General features: G+C 32.8%; 4 protein-coding genes across 4 annotated transcripts; 2 read left to right on the plus strand and 2 right to left on the minus strand.

Moving 5' to 3' along the window:
* Nucleotides 1–4,159: 4,159 nt before the first annotated feature.
* LOC112511791 (cytochrome P450 71A4-like) lies at nt 4,160–5,769 on the plus strand. The gene is made up of 2 exons (XM_025117556.1): nt 4,160–5,059; nt 5,161–5,769. The coding sequence occupies exons 1-2, from the start codon at nt 4,160–4,162 to the stop codon at nt 5,767–5,769; spliced, it is 1,509 nt and encodes a 502-aa protein (XP_024973324.1).
* Nucleotides 5,770–10,128: 4,359 nt separating this feature from the next.
* On the minus strand, nt 10,129–11,766 carry LOC112511650 (cytochrome P450 71A4-like). The gene is made up of 2 exons (XM_025117351.1): nt 10,876–11,766; nt 10,129–10,737 (listed from the first exon to the last, which is right to left on the minus strand). Exons 1-2 carry the CDS (start codon nt 11,764–11,766, stop codon nt 10,129–10,131), a joined length of 1,500 nt encoding a protein of 499 aa, XP_024973119.1.
* Nucleotides 11,767–14,028: 2,262 nt separating this feature from the next.
* Nucleotides 14,029–15,607, minus strand: LOC112510946 (cytochrome P450 71A6-like). The gene is made up of 2 exons (XM_025116297.1): nt 14,717–15,607; nt 14,029–14,628 (listed from the first exon to the last, which is right to left on the minus strand). The coding sequence occupies exons 1-2, from the start codon at nt 15,605–15,607 to the stop codon at nt 14,029–14,031; spliced, it is 1,491 nt and encodes a 496-aa protein (XP_024972065.1).
* Nucleotides 15,608–18,654: 3,047 nt separating this feature from the next.
* Nucleotides 18,655–20,452, plus strand: LOC112511148 (cytochrome P450 71A2-like). Its single transcript, XM_025116622.1, has 2 exons — nt 18,655–19,627; nt 19,711–20,452. The coding sequence occupies exons 1-2, from the start codon at nt 18,749–18,751 to the stop codon at nt 20,323–20,325; spliced, it is 1,494 nt and encodes a 497-aa protein (XP_024972390.1). The 5' UTR covers nt 18,655–18,748; the 3' UTR covers nt 20,326–20,452.
* The last annotated feature ends 1,357 nt before the right edge of the window (nt 20,453–21,809 follow it).

Genomic DNA, 21,809 nt, shown 5'->3' on the forward strand with positions numbered 1-21,809 from the left:
ATGAGGGTTGTATAGGGTGTAGGAATGACAAAGGGTGTAGAATAACATCCCTCTATATATATATATATATATATATATATATATATATATAGACTTGTGATCATATGAGACCAAGAGTTTTTCGTGAGATCTGTAAGATCAATTCTCAACCTTTTAATTAGATCTACAATATGAACATTCATAATCACAAAATTGTCACGAGACTTGTCAATAATCACAAAATTGCTACCGTGCAACTTTATGGGGTGTTTGAGATTGCTTATTTAAAACAACTTATGTTTTTTTGTAAAAGTGTTTATTAACTTATGTGGTATTAAACCGGAGTTAAATTAAACAGAGTTAAAATTGTAAACTGGTAATAAGCAGTTTTTCATAAGTCAGGAAGAATTAACTTATCAAAAACAGCTTATTACCGGTTTGGTACCGGTATAAGCAGTTTTTTTTCTTATCCAAACACCAGAAAACAGCTTATCACCGGTACCAAACTGAAATAAGTTAAAAAGTAGCTTTTATAAGCAATCCCAAACACCCCCTTAGACCATTAGATCATTAGTTTATAAAGTTGATCAATGAACATAGATTGGTCTTACAGGTTTCACGAAAAACCATTGGTCTCACGTGAACCCAACCCTATATATTGGGTTGGTTCACGTGAGACCAAAAGTTTTTCGTGAGACCCGTAAGACCAATTTATGTTCATTGATCAACTTTATAAGTTAACATGTTAACATATGTTAATATTTCATGTGAAGATATAGTTGAACATCTCGAACAAATTCTCTAAAATAGATATTATATTCTCTATTTTGCTTCAATAGATTCTCTACATTGTTCTTTAAAATAGAAAAAACAACAGAAAACTCAAAATTTAGAGAATTCTTTAAAACTTAATGGGAGTAGAAAAAGCTAACTTTTCTGTATTTTCTCATCAATTAGATTGAATTATTATTATTTTATATAATTATTTAAAATATTTATGGGAATGATGACTTATAAAACATAATAACTTTGGAATTTTTAATATAAATTTCGAATTTTTATTTAACTTTATATCGGGTATAAATATCATACATAACACAAAAAAATCCGGCATTTTAATTATTATTTTTATTTTAAATAAAAAAGGTAATGGCTTATCGACGGCAAAAGATCATATGCTCAAGTTTACGTCTGATTCTTCAGTGTAAGATTCAGTGTTTTGAGGAGGTTAAGTAACAATGACTTAGAGTATGATGGATGTGATGCAAAAGTGAAGTCACTATAATAAATTCTGTAGTATTTGATAATCAATTTTCCATTTTGATTTTTCTTATACTGTAAAGTTAAAATAATCAGATTAACACGTAATTATCAAAAAAGAACCATATACAGTGTAACTCATTGATTATGTGAAAATGAATGAACTCCAACCATTTGAAAGAAAAGATACCAACTCAAAAAGAGAGATAGAATTGATACCTTGGCAACAATAGAGGATGGGAGAAATTGATCAGAAGATGAAAAAGAAGACCGTCGGAGGTTGAAGCAGCGTCGACCAATGGAGTTGGTGAGGAGCCGATTTTGATTCTTCTGGGGCCGGGGAAGGAGAAGTTGCACAAAAGAAAACATGAGCTTGGACTTGGGTCTGAATATAATAAAGTCCATTATGTTTTTTTCTTCGACATATTAACACTACATCCCCTTTGGCTTCAAATTAAAACATTTTTAGCTCCGAACTTATAAATAAAAAATGATTTCACTTACTAACCCCTCAAAATGAGATGTTACAGTTCTCCCTCTCTCTCAAAAGAGATTTCGTCCAACTTCACCACTTAATGAGGTACAAACACATATTATGTCACTTGTCCATCCATTGAACAAATTCATCCATGAGGGATCTAAACATTGGCTTCAATATACATATACATATACATACATACATACATACATACATACATACATACATACATACATATATATATATATATATATGGTATATTTCTTTTACAACCTTGTGTATTTATACAATCCTTGCAACCCAATTAATTGAGATATTTATAGAAATGATGGAAGTTCATTTATTATGATTTGAATATTTATGGAATATGAATAGAGTTCATTAATTATGATTAATACTTTATATTAGGAAACAATTAAAACTTCTATGATATCACATGTTCATCAAATGAAATGGACGGTTGAGATTGAGTTGTATTGATTGCACAAATGTCAAAGGTTGTATAATAACCAACCTCTCTCTCTCTCTATATATATATATATATATATATATATATCCATAGAGAAATGTGTACGTATACATCCAACTTTAGAAACGCACACCATAAATAGCTAGAGATAGCATACAACCATACATTTCTTTAGAATATGTGGTTGCAATGTCAACGTCAAACTCCATGAAATTTGAGTGTGCGTATAAATAATATATATATATATATATATATGTATAACAGATTTAAAAATTCTGTTGTGTTTCTTATTCATTCTTGATAGAAAATCATACAATATAAATATACAAGACAAATGGAAAGAAAAAGAAACTATTCTATGAATCCCTGATTTTATGGGATTGCCTACGGTCACTAATATTGTGAGATTATAATCGGCTCTCATTACTCCCACATTAAATATTTAATCATTTGCATTTTTACATTTTCCCACAATATACATATATATTCACACACGCAAAACACATTAGACGAAACATAAAAAACGACGATGGGCGAAACCGTAACTGAAAGTCAAATCCCTAACAATTTTGTAGCAAATAAGTCGTAACTAATCAGTTGGTCGCAAAAATATTTTGCTACGGTTTTACCGACAGGAGTTCAATATTAGCAACGGAAGAGCCTATAGCATATCCGTATAAAAAATGTGGTTTATACATTTTATCATTTTTCTCTTCTCAAGTAAAAAAGTCCACCAAAAAATGATGAATTTGCTACGGATTAGCTATAGGGAATGAATTTGCTATAGATTAACTATGGAATCAGTACTTTTAAATGAATAAGACATACAGATATAGAGTTGTGTTTTTTGATGTAAAGATGTTAACTGCTAATTGAACTAGAAGTTAACCATAAATTGAGGTTAAATGAAAAGAGGTTAAGTGTAAAATATGCTAAGGTTTAGGTTTAATTTTTAGCCCAAATGCATTTGAGTGGTTAACTGAATAACTCTAAGAGGCTGCTTACCAAATTTTTTATTAAGTCTTGTATGGATAAATTTGTCTGTCTGGATAAATGAGTGTTATTGTTTACTTTTTTATTTGAACCAACAGTTTGAATAACATAAATTGAATAACATAAATGACCGATTTACCCTCCAATATTAATTATTTGAACATCAAAACAAAAAATCATAAAGAAGTCGAAGATGGAGTGTCTCATATGGGAAGGAGCTGATGCTTTAAATAATGGGTAGGGATGTCATTTTTGTGGCTGAATAGGGACAACACATCATTTCTATCTGTGCGATTAAGCCATATTCTATGCGAATAAGTCGTAAGTAAACAATTCAAATAAGTTGTGTGAATAAACCAGATAAACCAACAAGCGTAATTAAACAACAAGTAAACAACAATGACGTAGATATGTGATGCAAAAGTGAAGTCACATCAATAAGTTCTGTAGCATTTGATTCCTTGTTTGTATAAAGTTAAAATAATCAGATTTACACCTAATTGTTGAAAAACATCCTCGTATTATGCATATGTTGTAATTCATGGGTTACGAAGATCTATATATATAGCTAAAAGGTGTGATCTTACTTCTATTATATCCATACACAAATGTGTACGTATACATCCAACTTTAGAAAAGCAACCAATTTGTGGTTGCACTGTCTCTGTCAAATTTCCATGAAATTCTTGTTTTTGTGTGTATATATATACATACACACGTAATTTGGAGCAAACAAGAATACTAACTATTTAAGAAAATGTAAAAAGGTCAAATCAGGTGCAAAATCACATCTGATTTTACATCAACGGTAAAAAAAGGTATAGAAACGACTTTGGTGTTGAGGTTGAGAGGCAAAGCCAGTTTTTTGTTCTCTTAAATAGGTACCGTTCTCGTTTGAACCAATCTCTCTCTCTATATATATATATGCATACATGCCTAAAAGACCATAGGAAAAATAAAGTTGCACCATTAGAAGAACAATGATTTTTTCCTTTGATCTCCCACTCTTTTCTCTTATTCCACTGCTTGTTCTGTTAATTTTCTTATTACTGCCTTTTAAATGGCTCTCATCTGTTGTAGAAAGAAACAAGAACCCACCACCCTCCCCGCGAAAGCTTCCAGTGATTGGAAATTTACACCAAATAGGTTCAAAACCACACCACTCTCTAAATGACTTGGCCCAAGTACATGGTCCAGTCATGCTGATTCACATGGGGAGTGTGCCGATGGTTGTGGCCTCCACAGCTGAAGCAGCCGGAGAAATCCTGAAAACCCATGATGCAGCGCTCTGCAACCGACCCAAATTGAATCTACCCCATGTGCTTACTTATGGTTCTAAGGACTTGGTATTTTCTTCATATGGAGAGTATTGGAGGCAGATCAAGAGCATTGCGGTGCTCCATCTTCTAAGTAACAGAAGAGTTCAATCATTTCGACGTGTGAGAGAAGATGAGACGAGAGTTATGATCGACATGATTAGAGAAAGTCGTGGTTCTTTAGTTGATTTGAGTGACTTATCTCTTACACTTACAAACAACGTAGTTTGTAGGGCGACCCTCGGAAGGACATATCCCGAGTTCGAGTTCAAGCACTTGTTGAAAAGGTTATCGTTCCTGATCGGCGTATACAGCATCGGAAATTATATTCCGTGGTTGTCATGGGTGGATTGGTTGAATGGCTTACAGCGTTCAGCACATGAAGTTGCTAAAGAATTTGATTACTTTATCGAGGGTGTGATCGGAGAACATATAAACAAGAAAAAAGGACTGGATATAGATGCTGAAAGTGATATAAGTCTAGATTTTGTAGATATCTTACTAGATGTTCAAAGTAAAACTGCAACCAGCTTAACCACCCAGAGTGTTAAAGCTCTCATCCTTGTAAACATTATCTTATCCTTGTTGATCTCTTCCCAGATTCAGGTTTAAATCAAACTACGAACAATGCAGCTTAACTGGGTTTTTGTGTTAATTTCTTGTAGGACATGTTTGCTGGCGGGACGGATACTACACCCCCAAGCATAGAATGGGCCATGAGCGAGCTAATAAAACACCCACGAATGATGAAAAAGCTGCAGCAAGAAGCAAGAGAAGTAGCACAAGGAAGATCCATGATTAACGAAGAGGACTTAGAGAAAATGCAGTACCTGAAAGCTGTGATCAAAGAGACACTGCGGTTGCATCCTCCAGCTGTGCTACTCTTGCCTCGAGAAGCAATAAAAGATGTCAAATTAATGGGGTATGACGTTAAAGCAGGCACACAAGTGGTAGTCAATACTTGGGCCGTAGGAAGAGATCCTTCAGTATGGGAAGAAGCCAACAAGTTTAGGCCAGAGAGGTTTCTAAACAGTGACATTGATTATAAAGGGCTTCACTTTGAGTTGCTTCCGTTTGGTGGTGGCCGGAGAGGGTGTCCGGGCCTTCAGTTTGCTGTAGCGATCATTGAGCTCTCTTTGGCAAATTTAGTGTACAAATTTGATTTCCAACTGCCAGATGAAAAACGAGGGGAAGAACTGGACATGAGCGAGACCACTGGCACTGTTGTCCACAGGAAGTCCCCTTTACTGGTCATGGCGACTCCTCGTTTCTAGTAGCTACAACTTCATCGATACTAAATAATGGTTTTATTTGTAATGCTCTTCGAAGATGCTCTCGTGTGTGTGTGTGTGTGTATATATATATATATATATATATACATCAGTTGTGTATCTGCAGGTTGCAGCGCCATGCATCTTGATTGTTAAGCTGATAACTCCAACATGATAACCCTTCTTGTTTCTTATGTTATCTGTGTCCCTCTTGGTACTGTTTTTATGATTATGTGTGGTTTTGATTTATAAATTTAAAGTTAATATAGTTTAGGGGATGGTTCTTTTGTTAACCATATATTTGATGTTAATTATTCGTAAACTAATCATGACATTTAATTTATTCGGTCTATGGATTAAAAAACATCAATCGGATTTTTGTAACACCTGTAAAATGAACACGTGCTATGTTGTAATGAACGAGAGTGAACAAGGTAATTTGAAAAAGATAAGGAGCTTTTATTATGCATTAATTTTTGGTTCATGGGAATCTCTCCTTCATCGTTTCGAAACTGAAATCAATCACATTTTACTTGTTCACTTATGAAGAGTTTATTACTTCACCAATGAATATTTATACGATAAGTAACAGAAGTCGGTAGTTATGAAAATTGTTTACTAATGAACAGTGTCTAGGGTTTACATATGAACATTATGTGAACTGGGTTCACTACCGAACATATTATTCAAGACAACATAAACGAAGAAATCATCTGAATCAATATGTTTCATGATAATTCCTTCAGCTAGTATCAGTGTCTTCCTTTTTTCTTGATTTATCCTTTGTCTGAAATTCCTTAAACGTTACTACAACCAACAAATTAAGCTGCCAGTAAATTCCAACGCAAGATGGTCGAAAATTGCCGTATTAAGTCGTTGGTTAGCTGTCGGTATAGAATGGTTTTCGAATTAAGTTCACAAGTATGGAAAATATTTAACGGCTGTTTGTCAACTGTCGTCGATGAAGGTTAATAACCATCAGTTTTTTCATACCGATCATTTTCTTATCCGCTGAAACTTTTCCCTCTAAAAACCGTCATTTATGATTCACCACAACAAAATTGATTTTATACGACGTCTAGAATTTGGAAGCGTCCTAAAAAAATATTATATCGGACTTAAATTTATAGGACCAAACCAAAAAACGTCTCATCTAAAAGTGTTATAGTAGGTTTATAAGACACTTTTAGATGTTAAACAAGTTTTTTTTTAATACAACACTATTCGAAAAGCGTCCTATAAACACACGTGTCCCATAAAATTATGGATTTATAGAACACTTCTCAAGGGTGTCCTATTGAAGCGTCCTATAAAATAACTAATAGGATAATTTTAAAAACATCCTAAAAAACTTGTTAAGACATTTATACGCGTTTTGTAAACATATTGTAACGCTTTTAGAAATGACACTTTATAGTTTCGTCATATAAACGTAAGTTCTATAAAGTATTCGTCTATTAGGACACATACACAATTTAGACGTCCTATAAAGCCAATTTTATTGTAGTGGTTGCTAGCGATGGTTTACCGACAGTTGCGTCCATATATCAGTGCTCCTTGTTGTTACCTAAAAGTGTTATAATAAGCTTATAAGACGTTGCGAAAATTTTTAAGATACTTTTGAAACTAAGTGTCCTATTAGCCCGTTTATATTACACTATTTGAAAAAGTGTCTTTTGCATGCCTGATTTTATTGTAGGACATATTTGCTGCGGGAACTGCTACTACATCCACAGTCACAGACTGTGCAATCAGTGAGCTAATAAGACACCCTAGAGTAATGAAAAAGATGCAGCATGAGGTCGGAGAAACTGTGCAAGGAAACAATATGTCATGAAATGGTCACGGTTAATGTAAAATTTGTGTGACTCTAACTAGTTTATGGTTATGGTTTTAGTTACACACGTGAGCACAAGTTAATCAATAGCCACATTTCTAACATTTAGTGTTAATATGATACTTGTGTGGTGATAACTGGTTTATCACTATGGGTTCAGTTATTTTATGTGATCAAAGTATAATCAATAGCCACGGTTTAAACAATTCAGTGTAAGCATATGTCATGAATTTGCCACGATTAGTATAAAATTTGCATCGCCTATAAGTTGTTTATGGCTACATTTTTAGTTATTTTGTATGACCAAAGGTAACAAATAGTCATGATTCTAATATTTATGGTAACTATATGTCAAAATTTGGTCACGGTTAATATAAAATTTGTGTGACGATAAGTAGTTTACGGCTCTTTTAAAACAAATATACGTGGTTATAGGGTAATCATTGGACTGAACTCTTTGTGACTTAGTGGAGCACGTACAACATGCCCCCAATACCCTCAATAGGAGCAAATCCCATGTCCTTATAAGTTGTTTATAGGGGTTGTTTGACAATTGCTGAATGGTTTGGTGCAAAATGATTAAGTGGTCAGAATGATTAAGATGCTCTCATTATACAGTGCAAAATGAAATATAATTGTTTAGTAATTGTGTACAATAAAATTAGGGCTCTTAATTGTTAAGAGATATCCATGATACAAAATCATTCAGAGGGTTTTAGAACCATTAAAAGGCATGCTTTTTTTTTGCCAAACAAGATTCACCTCTTAACAATCCAGAAGTTGTCTCTTAATGAAACTATTAAGAGGTAAACAAACAAGTGATCAAAATGATTAAAAGACTCTCATGATATAGTGTAAAATGAAATATAATTGTTTGATAATTGTGTACAATGAAATTAGGGCTCTTAATAATGGTTAAGGGAGATCCGGGATACAAAATCATTCAGATGGTTTTAAAACCATTAAGAGGCAGACTTTTATTTGTTAAACAAGATTCACCTCTTAACGATTCAGAAGTTGCCTCTTAATGAAACTATTAAGAGGGTAAACAAACAACCCCTAAATCATAAGTTTTCAAAATTTATCGGGCTAGCTCAGCCGAGGAGGCTACAAGCACAGGTACGTTGAGGGCTCGACCCTAGTCGATGAAGCTTTTCTAAAGCTGGAAGCTTTCGCAGGGATATATGGTTGTGGGATTTTTGGTTTATATTTGTGTTTTAAGCGTTTGTTGTTTTGTATATTTGGTTATATTCAATGCATACCATGCCAAACATAACAAAATGCCAACAGGATATTGGAGATGTGGACAAGAAAAATCTTATCTAAGATATTGCTAATAGAGATTTTCTGAAAAATTGCAATATATCCTGGACCACAAACAATTCAAGAGAAAAAAAAAAGTACTCGTACAATACAACAAGATATATCTCGATTTTAATATTTTATTTTATTTTTTTGTCTCTGTCGATGTTATATTACGATTTTATGTGTTTTTAAGAAAACAATAATGATTTTATTTTTGAATAAAATATAAATTTGAAAAAAAAATATATTAAATCAACTATTTAAAAAGTTCTCATTTTTATGTAATTTCTTTAATTTATTTTTTTAATTATAATTTAATTTAAATTTAATAATAAAATAATTTATTTTTGGTTTAATAATATAACATTTTATAAAGATATTAATTAAGTAGTTTAGAACTCAATGATTATCCTAATTATATTTTAAATTTTTTATATTTAWAATGAGATGTTTATCCTGTATTTGATTATATTTATTTGCAGTTAGTTACACGAATTCAGATATGTAGTTTTAATAAGTTGTATTTACGTACAATATACTTGTAATCTTAAGTTTTAAATAACATGCATTAATAAACAGTACTTTATGCATAAAAAATAATTTTTAAGAATTTTTGTCAAATGTTTTATAACATAGTATAGATACACAATCTAACTTAATTTTATATAAGAAATGACATGTCAACATGTGGATAATACATGATATGGAAACCAATTAATTTGTGTCATGCCATCTTAATTCAAATCAAAAGGTTATTCATTGTTATGATGTTTAAATTTTGTAAAGTACAATGCCTTAATAAAAAAGAATTTAAAAGTACATTTATGTAATAATATAAAAATAAAAGTACAATGCTATGATAAAAAAATTTATGAAAATTATGTTGCATTTAACCTTAAGTTATTAAAATATTTATTTTTAATTAAAATTAATGATGTAAAATACTTTAGATTTTGAAAAAATGAGACAAATTTATTGAGTTTATTACGTGGTAGGGTTTGATATATATGAAAGGATAAATGATGTGCAGGAAGGAGATAGATTGCTGTAAAAGTTAATGATGATATATCATGGTTGTCATCTCACGAATGAAAATTTAGCAATGATTCAGCAAATCATTGAGGAACATATATATATATATATATATATATATATATATATATATATATATATATATAGCTAGCATTGATACATAAGATTTTGCAAAATGTTTGCAACTGCTAGAAGCGAGGAGTGGCCACAACCAGCAAAGGGGACTTCCTATGGAGTGTAAGGCCAGTGACCTCACTCATATCCAGTTCTTCCCCTCTCGCCTCATCTGGCAGTTTCAGGTCATATTTGTACACCAAATTTGCTAAAGCGAGCTCATTAACACCAATAGCAAAGTGAATAGCAGGACACCCTCTCCGTCCACCACCAAACGGAAGAAACTCAAAGTGAAACCCTTTATAGTCAATAGGACTGTTCATAAACCTCTCTGGCTTGAACTTATCTGCTTCCTCCCATATTGAAGGATCTCTTGCTATCGCCCAAGCATTAATGATCACCTGTGTACCTGCGGCAATGTCGTACCCCATCACTTTGACGTCTTGTATTGATTCTCTAGAAATGAGTAGTGGGAGTGGAGTATGCAACCGCAACGTCTCTTTGAGGACAGCTTGTAAGTAGTGCATTTTCTCCAAATCCTCCTCATGAATCATGGATTTTCCTTGCGCAATTTCTCCAACCTCGTGCTGCAACTTTTTCATTACTCTAGGGTGTCTTATTAGCTCGCTGATTGCCCACACTAAGATTGTGGATGTAGTAACAGTTCCAGCACCAAATATGTCCTACAAGAAACCCAAAATACTATAAGATTGCTTCAACTATAGAAAAGAGTATCATATTTATATAAATAGCTGTGCAGAACAGCTTGCTAGCTTGGATCTTTCAATGACTCTTTGAGGAGAGAGGCTGAGCAATCTCACCAAGATGGCAGCTTTAATGACATCTCTGCCAAGTGTAAAGCTGGTTGTGTTCTCACTTTGGGTATCCAGTAAGATGTCCATAAAATCTTGGCCGCCTTCATCAATTCCATCCACCACTCTTTTCTTATTTATGTGTTCTTCAAGAATACCCTCAAGAAACTCGTCAAATTCTTCAGCAACTTGTTTTGTTGTTCCCTCTAAACCACTCAATCGATCCACCCATGACAGCCATGGAATATAATTCCCAACAGCAAAAACACCAAGAAGGTATGAAAATCTTGCCAACAAGTGCCTGAACTCTATCCCATATGTCCTCCCTAAGGTCACCCTGCAAATTATATTGTTCGTAAGTGAACTTACCAACTTACCCATATCAACTAATGAACCACAACTTCCTCCAATCATGTCGATCATAACACGGGTCTCCTCTTCTCTTACTCCTTGAAATGACTGAACTCGTCTAGTACTTAGAAGCTTGAGCACTGCGATGCTCCTTAGCTGCCTCCAATACTCTCCATATGGAGAAAATGCTATGTCCTTAGATCCATAAGTAAGTTTGTCTACGATACTTAATTTGGGTCTGCTGCAGAATATCAGATCATGTGTTTTCAAGATTTCTCGGGCTGCTTCAGCAGAGTTGGCTACAAGCACGGGTACACTGCCAAGTTGAATTAGCACAAGTGGACCTTGTTTTTGGGTTAAGGCCAGGAGAGAGCGGTGGGGGTTGAAGCCTATCGCTATTTGGTGAAGGTTTCCGATGATTGGAAGCTTCCAGGGTGATGGTGGTTGGTTTTTGTGGGCAGATGAAAGTCCTTTGAAAAGAATGAAGAGCAATGTCACAATGAACATTGGAATAAGAGGAAGCAATGGGAGATGAAATGAGAGAAACATTGTTGTTCAAATGGTAGGAAGCAATTAACAGTTGTTTGCTATTGTGAGATCACTTCAGGTGTATGCAATTTAAATCATACCGACGAAGCTGTAAAGTGATGATGTGCAGTAAAGCTGTAAAGCACTTAACAGTTGTTTGCTATTATTTTTTAAAATTATACTTGTAATATTTTCCAAATTTTGAATATATTATTTTATTTGTAAAGTTCATGAAAAAAAAAACAATCGATATATTTATTCGTTAGACTAAACAAACACTTAAAATTAATTTATATGGTTTGTAAACTTTGAATGATTTGTATTTGATATACTAACAAATGCCAAATTTACCACTTAGCAATATGCAAACAAATTTTTTGTCAGTTTCTTGATCCAATGAACAAATTCATTCGTGAGGGATCTAAACATTGGGTTCAAAGACGATATATATATATATATATATATATATATGAGTGATAAAATACAAACCGCTCCATTTTATAGAAATCATAGAATCAACCAATGATATAATTCAATTTAAATAATATATTAATTGTGTCTAAATCGGAAAGATTATATAGATTAGAGGTTTTTAGAAAATGATTAATCAATTTATTTTTAGGAAGCATATAAAGTATTTTGTGAGCGGAGGTTCATATAAGTTAACATGTTAACATATGTTAATAGTTCATGTTTAAGATGTGTTTGAGCATCTCGAACAAATTCTCTAAAATAGAGATCATGTTCTCTATTTTGCTACAATAGATTCTCTACATTTTTCTTTAAAATAGAGAAAACAGCATAAAACTCAAAATTTAGAGAATTCTCTAAAACTTAATGAGAGTAGAAAAAGCTAACTTTTCTTTATTTTCTCACCAATTAGATTAAATTATTATTATTTTATATAAATTTTTTAAATATGTATGAGGAATTATTATTTTATATAATTTTTTTAAATATGTATGAGGATGATAAATTATAAAACATAATAACTTTGGTTATTTTTAATATAAATTTGGAATTTTTGTTTAACTTTAAGTTGGGTATATATAAATATCGCTATATAGCTAAGAAGTGTGATCTTACTTCTATTATATACATACACAAATGTGTACGTATACATCCAACTTTAGACAAGCAACCAATTTGTGGTTGCACTGTCTGTGTCAAATTTCCATGAAATTCTTGTTTTTGTGTGTATATATATATATATATATATATATATATATATATATATATATATATATATACCTAAGATGGAGGAAACAAGAATACTAATTATTTAAGAAAATGTAAAAAGGTCAAATCAGGTGGAAAATCACATGTGATTTTACTTCAACGGTAAAAAATGTGTAGAAACGACTTTGGTGTTGAGGTCGAGGGGTAAAATCATGTGATTTTATACATGATGTTAGTGTAAAATCACATGTGATTCGACAATTTTTTTGTTCTCTTAAATAGGTACCGTTCTCGTTTGAACTCGTCTCTCTCTGTTGTAGAAAACATGTTTTTTGCTATAAAGTTTCAAGTGTAAAAAAGTGAACTCACAAATTTCATAAAAACAAGTTATTCTCACGTGATCCCAAGTCTCTCTCCCTAAATATAATAAATTATAAAATAGGGCAAGTCTATGTTTTTCTTTTTCTTTCTTAAATTTATCATGTGAATTAATATTTATACATTTAAAAAAGAAACTATAAAATAAGACAAAAAAATTTAAAATTAACATAAAAGTAATAAAATATAAATATATAACAGAATTAATATTATTTAAAATATGTTATTTAAATGTGAAGTCTACAAATTTAGTATTTTTTTATAGTGTGGTTGGAGTTGCATTTTTCTATTATTTAACAAGTGTTAGGGGCCGTTTAACAAACGTTTACCCTTACGAAGTTCCATTACCTTATTGGATGCATATGTCAAGGATCAAATTAAGATTTTACCCGATAAGAGCGAAGGCAAGCACCGAGAGTCTTACCCGGTAAGTGTGGGCAACAACTCTTACCACAGTTAGCACTTACCGGGTAAAATTGTTGCCTATGATACCCTTTTGGTATACTAAAGTCTTACTCGGTACGTAAGTAATAGTGTTGAATTTTTCCGATAAACACTTACCCAGGTAAACGTTTGGTAAACGACCCCTTAGAAAGCACCCTATAGAATCTAAGCTTGGGGATTCAGATGAAACAGAATGATGCAACTTTTTTATTGATGAAAACATTAATTGAAACAAGATGTGATCAAAGTTATTGCATCCAATCATCCATGATTGAAACCATGCTAGAAATGGGGAATCGCCATGGCCATTAAAGGAGCCATCTTATGGACAACAAGACCCATATTCTCACTCATGTCCAGTTCTTCATCATCAGGCAATGCCAAATCAAATTTGTACACTAAATTCGCTATAACGATCTGATCGATAGCTATAGAGAATTGAGTGCCAGGACACATTCTTCGGCCTGCACCAAATGGAAGATACTCGAAGTGATGCCTTTTATAGTCAATGGCATTGCTTAGAAACCTCTCTGGCTTAAACTTGTCTGGTTCATCCCATAGTGAAGGATCTCTTGCTATTGCAAAGGCATTGACGAGCACTTGTGTACCTGCTGCAATGTCATACCCCATTAACTTGACATCTTTTATTGCTTCTCGAGTAATCAGTAGCGGGGCTGGAGGATGTAACCTCAGTGCCTCTTTGATCACGGCTTTCAGGTAGGGCATTTTCTCTACATCCTCTTCGCTGATCGTGGATCTTCCTTGTGCTACTTCGCTTACTTCTAGCTGCAGCTTTCTCATCGCTTGTGGGTGTCTTAGTAGCTCACTCAAGGCCCATTCGATGCTTGCGGCTGTAGATTCGATTCCAGCAGCGAAGACGTTCTACAAAATAGTGAAAGGTTAGGTGCTTGAACTATATAAACTATAGATATATATGTTGGCTGTTGCATGTTGGCCTTTCAAAACTTACCAGGATTATAGCTTTAACAGTATCTCTGTGAAGGGATATGATGGGATCGAGTAAGATGTCGAGAAAATCTTGGGGTTTGTCAGTTTCATCATCAACATCTGCTCTGCTCCTCTTGTTTATATGTTCTTCAAGAACTCCCTCGAGGAAGGCGTCAACTTCTGGAGCAAGTTCAATGGCTGCACGTTCTAAACCCCACAACCGACCCACCCATGACAGCCATGGAATGTAACTCCCAGCACTGAAAACGCCAAGCAGATATGTGACCCTTGTCAACAAGTGTTTGAACTTTAACCCTTGATATGTCTTCCCGAGGGTCACCCTACAAACTACGTTGCTTGTAAGTGAAGTTAGCAACTCCTTAAAATCAACCAAAGAACCATGGCTTTTTGTAATCATGTCAATCATAACTCTAGTCTCCTCTTCCCTCACTTGTCGAAATGACCGAACCCGTTGAGTACTTAGAAGCTGGAGCATGGATATGCTCTTGATTTGCCTCCAATATTCTCCATAAGGGGAAAATGCTATGTCCTTAGAGCCAAAACTAAGTGCATGGGATATACTCGATTTGGGTCTGTAACAAAACTCTAAATCATGAGTTTTCAAGATTTCTTGGGCTGTTTCAGGTGTGGAGGCTACAACAACAGGTACACTACCAAGGTGAATCAACATGAGTGGACCATGTTTTTTTGCCAAGTCATGGAGATAGCTGTGTGGGCTTGAGCCTAATTGGTGAAGATTTCCAATAACTGGAAGCTTTAGGGGGGATGGTGGTCTGTTTTTGTGGCTTTCTGGAACAGATGAAAGCCATTTGAAAAGTATTAAGAACACCAACAGAATGGAGAGGGGAATACATAGATAAAAGAATAGATCAGACTCAGAGGTATGAAACATTGTTCTTCTAATCTTAAGCAAATGTCAGAAGGTCTTGTATGGTGTGTGTAGGTATGCACACATATTTATACTCAGGTTTCAATAATTAGAGTAGCTTATGAGAAATTTTTTGTTATTTTTTTCATTTATAACTCTCGTTAGTATTAATTATTATTTATAACTATTAGGGTACGTTTTTGGTACACTGGACAGAGACATGACAGAACATGATAGAGATCTTTGTTCCATGTTTGGCATGAATTTTATGTGGAACAGACAGGAACAAAGTGGAATATGCCTGTTCCACCCCTACCCCATGGAATAGGGTGAAACAGACTTATATTTTACTAATATAACCTTAAAATAAAACTTAATTATCTTCTAAAACATCAAATAGGTGTCTCTTTTACATTTTATTTACTATTTGATATTTGATCCATTTTAACTGATTGTGCACTTGTTAATAGTAGTTTTTTCTTCTTAGTATGGAATGCATATAGATTTGCTTCGATAATAGATTTTTGATGCTTATATTATATTTACCTTTTTCATATATCATTAGTTGATTATGAAATCATGTATTTTTGCAAATGTATTTTTGCAAGTAATAGTGGTTTGATGTAAGTTATACTTTGTGCATCGTATTTGTTAACATTTATATTGATTATATAGTGAAAAAAACACTAAACAACTCACTGGGGGTAAATTGGTCATTTTAACCAGTTCCATCCAGTCTTGTCATGTCTTACCAGACGCTAAACAACTGTTATGTTCTGTCCTGTTCTGTTCTGTTATGTCATGTCCTGTCTGCATACCAAACACACCTTTAATTATAGATAAATATTAATTATTAAAATTAAAATTAATTATTAGTAATATTAATAAGTATTAGTTAATATTAGTTGGAATTTTTTAGTTAATCTTAATTATATATTATCTATTATACATTATAAAAATAACATTGATTCTTAATTTTTGAATTATAATTAATCATATCAATTATTTTTATATATTATTATTTTTCTAATTATTATTCAATATATTTAGTCGTCAAAAAATAAATATAACAATTCTAATAATGTTCATGTAATTTACATAAAAATTAAAGTTATACTTATTTTGTTTCATAGATGATAAAATTGTGTTAAAAATTATTCTAATTACATATTTAATTTAATTATTAATTATATTTTTGAAAATTACTAATTAATCATGATATATGAGGTTGACCAATTTTATTCTTATTCATATTATATGTTACGGTTATTTAAAATCATAAGTTAATATAATTAATATTGTAATCTCTAATATGGAGAATATGTTAGAACTAAGGTAATTTTCTTTAGAGATCTGAGTTTTAATTTTTTTTTTAACAACTAGGAAACAATTTTATTAGAGCAGAATCTAGCAAGACACTAGTTTATAAAGCATCTGAAAAACATATAATGGAGGGTTATAACACCAAGTTTTAATTCTTCATTTTGAAAAATCTTGGAGAATTTGTTGGAGATGTTCTTACCATGAGAGAGAAACAATTGTTCATTATATTTTCACCAATAAGAAACATTGAGGTTAAATGTTTATGAGAGAAAAATAATATTTTATTATCTATCTACAATATTTTAATAATATAATCAATGTTTTAAGCTTTGTTTGATAAGCTAGCTGATGGTTGATAAATTAACTGATTAATTAGTTGAAAAATGTAAAAAAAAAATATTTTAACATTTCATAATATATTTAAAACAATTCAAATATTAAAAAAGATAATAGAATATGTTAATTAATATATTTTAATTTGATTTATTATTATTTTATATATAGTATTAAAAAAGTTAGATTTGTATAATTAAATACAAATTTTAGAAAACATCTACTTTAAATGATGCTTTCTAATAACCACTACCTAACAAAAAAAGGTTGGTGAACCTTGTATATTTTATATAATTAATAATTTTTCAAAAAAAAAATATATTTTATTAAAATATATATCAAATTTTTATTGTTACGAAACAAAAGAAATCGTATAACTTTAAATTTTATGTTTTTTACAAACATATTTTTAGAATTGATATATTTGTTTTTTTGACAACTAAGTATAGTAAATAATAATAATATAAAAATATTTGAAAAAATTAATAATAATTCTAAATGGTCAATAATTAAAATAAACGAAATACTTATCGCCACCACTACAACTGTGGATCACCTAACCTCCACCATGACCACCACCACCGGCTACCACGAACACTGCACACCACCACTACCTCTATTACATTGGCCACAACCACCTCCTCCACCATTGTCGACTGCCATCACCACCACTATTTACCATCTTCACGTTCTTCACAAAGACCACTGACCACCACTGTCCATCGCCACCACCACTGGTACCATCGGCCATTAATTACCACCTCCACCACTACCACTATATGTATTTTTGTAAAAATGTTTATAAATGAAATTATTTAATAATTTACTTTATTTATGTTAATTATAACTACTATATGATATGTGAAATCATTAAATTACTTTTGGGGGCAATTATTTTAGTTCTATCAAGTCCAATCCTATTCGTACAAAACACCATACAAACACTTGTTGTGTCCAGTTCTATCCCTTCCAGTTATGTCCGGTCATACCCTCTTGTCCTGTTCAATTATGTTCAATCATGTCTACATACGAGGCACTACCCAAAAGAACTAACCCTAAAAACCGTTTTTGGACATCTCTATCAAAAGATCAAACCAATTACATATATATGTGATGGGTATTTGAACACCAAAATTAATTGTTTTTTAGACACATAAGTTTTTCTTATTCATAATGCCCATTTAAATTTATAAAGCCAAGAACAAGAACACATTTAATAAATCTAGATAAGTTGTAAAATGAAACAAAAAGATGATCAAAATGACTGGACAGTACCATTAATCCCTAATTTTATCCAAAAGTCAAAATTATCTTGATGAAAACCCTATCCAAAAGCAATCTCGATAACCCAATAGAAATTGAGCTATATGGAGAATATACAAACAAAAATTTAAGAGCCACGAAATGAAAAAAAAAAATGTTAGTATCAGATCATCGATGAACAATATGGAATCCCCAAATCGATCAATCTAAATCGACAATTTTGAATGTTGTCGGTTTAAATCTAACATGATCTACCTTCTTTCTTTCTTTTCATTCTTCTTTTTGATACTATTTATCTTCAAATGGGTTTCATCTCATTTCAATGCCAAGAAAAGCTTTCCACCATGTCCACCAAAGCTTCCGATCATCGGAAACCTACATCAACTAGGCTCGAGTCCCCATCGCTCGCTCCAGGCCTTGTCCCAAAAACATGGTCCACTCATGTTGATGCACTTTGGCAGTGTACCGATGCTTGTAGCCTCTTCTGCTGAAGCAGCGAGAGAGATCATGAAAACCCATGATCTGAAATTCGCTAATCGGCCCAAGTTAAATATTGCCGACATAGTTGTATATGGCTCCAACGACATCACATTTTCTCGTTATGGAGAGTACTGGCGGCAGATGAAGAGCATCGCAGTGGTTCACCTTCTAAACAACACACGAGTCCAATCGTTTCAACATGTGAGAGCAAAAGAGGTGGCTGTTCTGATAGAAATGATTAAAAAAGATGGTGGTTCTGTAACTGATATGAGTGAGTTGATGTTTTGGCTTGTAAATAACATAGTATGTAAGGTGGCCTTAGGGAGGACATATCGTGGGTTGAAATTCAGGAACTTGTTGGAAAGGTTCGTGCAAGTTCTTGGTGCCATTAGCGTTGGAAGTTATATTCCATGGCTGTCGTGGATAGATCGATTGAGTGGTTTGGAGGATAAAGCACATCAAGTTGCTAAAGAACTTGATGCGTTTTTTGAAGGTGCTGTTGAAGAACATATAAACAAGAGAAAAGGAATAGATAATGTTCAAAGTGATGAAGACCAAGATTTCGTTGACATCTTATTGGATGTACAAAGAGATAACACAACCGGCTTTACCCTTTTCAATGATACCATTAAAGCCCTCATCTTGGTAAGATTTCCATTTGCTTGCTTGTAGTCATATGTACATTATAAAGTATAATCAATCAATCGTAACAATTGTGTTTCTTGTAGGACGTATTTGTTGCTGGAACTGATACTACGTTTGCAACTCTAATTTGGTCGATCAGCGAGCTACTAAGACACCCAAGAGTAATGAAAAAACTACAACTAGAAGTARCTGAAATAGCACAAGGAAAACCCTTGATTCTTGAGAAGGATTTGGAGAAAATGGAGTATCTTAAAGCCACCATCAAAGAGACCTTGAGAATGTATCCACCACTCCCACTACTTATTCCTCGAGAATCAAGACAAGATGTCGAACTAATGGGGTACGATATTCCAAAAGGCACACAAACGATTATCAATGCTTGGGCCATAGGGAGAGATCCTACCTCATGGGAAGAACCAGATGAGTTTCGGCCAGAGAGGTTCTTGAACAGTTCCACGGACTATAAAGGGGTTCATTTTGAGCTAATCCCCTTTGGTGCTGGACGAAGAGGGTGTCCTGGTATTCAATTTGGTGTGGCGATCGTCGAACTTGCGTTGGCAAATATTGTGTACAAGTTCGATTTGACGTTGCCAAATGGAGTCAAAGACGGGGATTTGGACATGAGTGAGACATGTGCCATAACACTCCATAAGTCATCACCTTTAATGGTTAAGGCAAGTCCTCGGTTTGACATATAAATATATTGTGTTCAAATTCATCATTATAACAAGGATGTATTCCTTGTATTTTGAGCTGTCATTTTGCAAATTTTTGTAAGTGAAAAAAAAATAAGAATGCATGGTGTGAATAATATGTTTGTGAAAACGTAGTTTCACCTAGACATGGACGAAAAAGCCTGAGTCTTGCTTAAAAAACCCTGAACCAACTGAGGTCGAAGCCTGTCTATGAAGATCTCATAGTTTGATCAGGCTGAAATTTTGGTGGGAAACCCTACTAGACAAAACTCGACCTAAAAAAGCTTGGATAAATCCGATTGAACTTGAAAAACCCTTTCTAAAAAAGCCCAATCAGACCAGGCTTAAACAAGCAAGAACATTTATTTTCTCCCTGAAAGCATGCTCGGAAGGCTCAATGGGACATGGTCACAATAAACCCGAACTTTATGCATCTCTAGTTTCATCCGAAAAAGTATTAAATTAACATTACAAATTTTTAAAGACAAACTGATCGATGATTTTCTTTTAACTTTTTGTTTCTGATAATTTTTCATGTGTTCTTGTCATGAATCATGAACAAGATAAAATAGCAATATCATATACCAGTCTTAATTCATGAGATGTCTGTGATAATTTATTTTCTTTAAATTTATTTATATTTTGTGTAGCATCTTTAGTGAATTATTGGGCAAGGGCATGGCTTGTTCCCAAGCTCACTCTTTCCCTCCTATTTCTGTAAATTTTTAATGAGAAAAAAAATAGGAAACCAATAGCAACAGTACAGTACAGTACATTAGGTGATCTTGATATGAATGCTGCTACTGTTTTGCATCACTACACCTTTAATTTGGTGGAATTATATATGAATCAAAGAACTTAAAGAATCCACTAGAAAAAGTTGTTGCTCATAGTAAATAAACTTTGATGATATTAAACCTATAATGTATGCATAAGTTGAAGGTTCAAATGTCAACGAAAATGATACCATTTTACGCAAATACGAGAACACTTAAAACAGACAACCATCACATGTAAATGTGTTGTACTGTATAGGGATGAAATGGTGTGCGGCCGACTTAGGTTGCAACCTAAGCCATAACCAAGGTTGTTTGTGTCCATCATGTCTGTATCACGACTCACGAGTTTATTACATGTGATGATTGGTTATTTAGATGTTCTCGTATTCTCGCAAGATACTAATTCCTTCTCATGTAGATAAATGCACTAAATGGAAGATGGTGTGATAAACACAAGAACCAAAGTTGCATACGATGGTAGATGGTGTGTCGTCTAAGACTATATCCAACCCAACGACTAAAAGAATACTAAAAATATTATTAGTGGTAGACTCGTTAAACATTAAAAAAGTTCAACTCCAATTATATATACACTAGCTAAAAAATACCAAAAAATACCAAAAATATTTTAAAACCATAATAGTTATAATAAAATAACATATTTATCATTATTGTTATAGTATTTTATTAAGACACGATATTTATAAT

This window comes from Cynara cardunculus (genome assembly GCF_001531365.2).
Source record: "Cynara cardunculus var. scolymus isolate 2C chromosome LG 4, CcrdV1, whole genome shotgun sequence".
In the NCBI taxonomy this organism is placed as follows: Eukaryota; Viridiplantae; Streptophyta; class Magnoliopsida; order Asterales; family Asteraceae; genus Cynara; species Cynara cardunculus.

Bases quoted from the DNA above. Each gene is read 5' to 3' on its own strand.
- LOC112511791 (XM_025117556.1), top strand. From the start codon at position 4,160: ATGATTTTTTCCTTTGATCTCCCACTCTTTTCTCTTATTCCACTGCTT. The intron at 5,060-5,160 runs GTAAACATTATC...AATTTCTTGTAG, and splicing joins GTGTTAAAGCTCTCATCCTT to GACATGTTTGCTGGCGGGAC.
- LOC112510946 (XM_025116297.1), bottom strand. From the start codon at position 15,607: ATGTTTCATACCTCTGAGTCTGATCTATTCTTTTATCTATGTATTCCC. The intron at 14,629-14,716 runs GTAAGTTTTGAA...ACTATTTTGTAG, and splicing joins CTGTTAAAGCTATAATCCTG to AACGTCTTCGCTGCTGGAAT.
- LOC112511650 (XM_025117351.1), bottom strand. From the start codon at position 11,766: ATGTTTCTCTCATTTCATCTCCCATTGCTTCCTCTTATTCCAATGTTC. The intron at 10,738-10,875 runs GTGAGATTGCTC...GGTTTCTTGTAG, and splicing joins TCATTAAAGCTGCCATCTTG to GACATATTTGGTGCTGGAAC.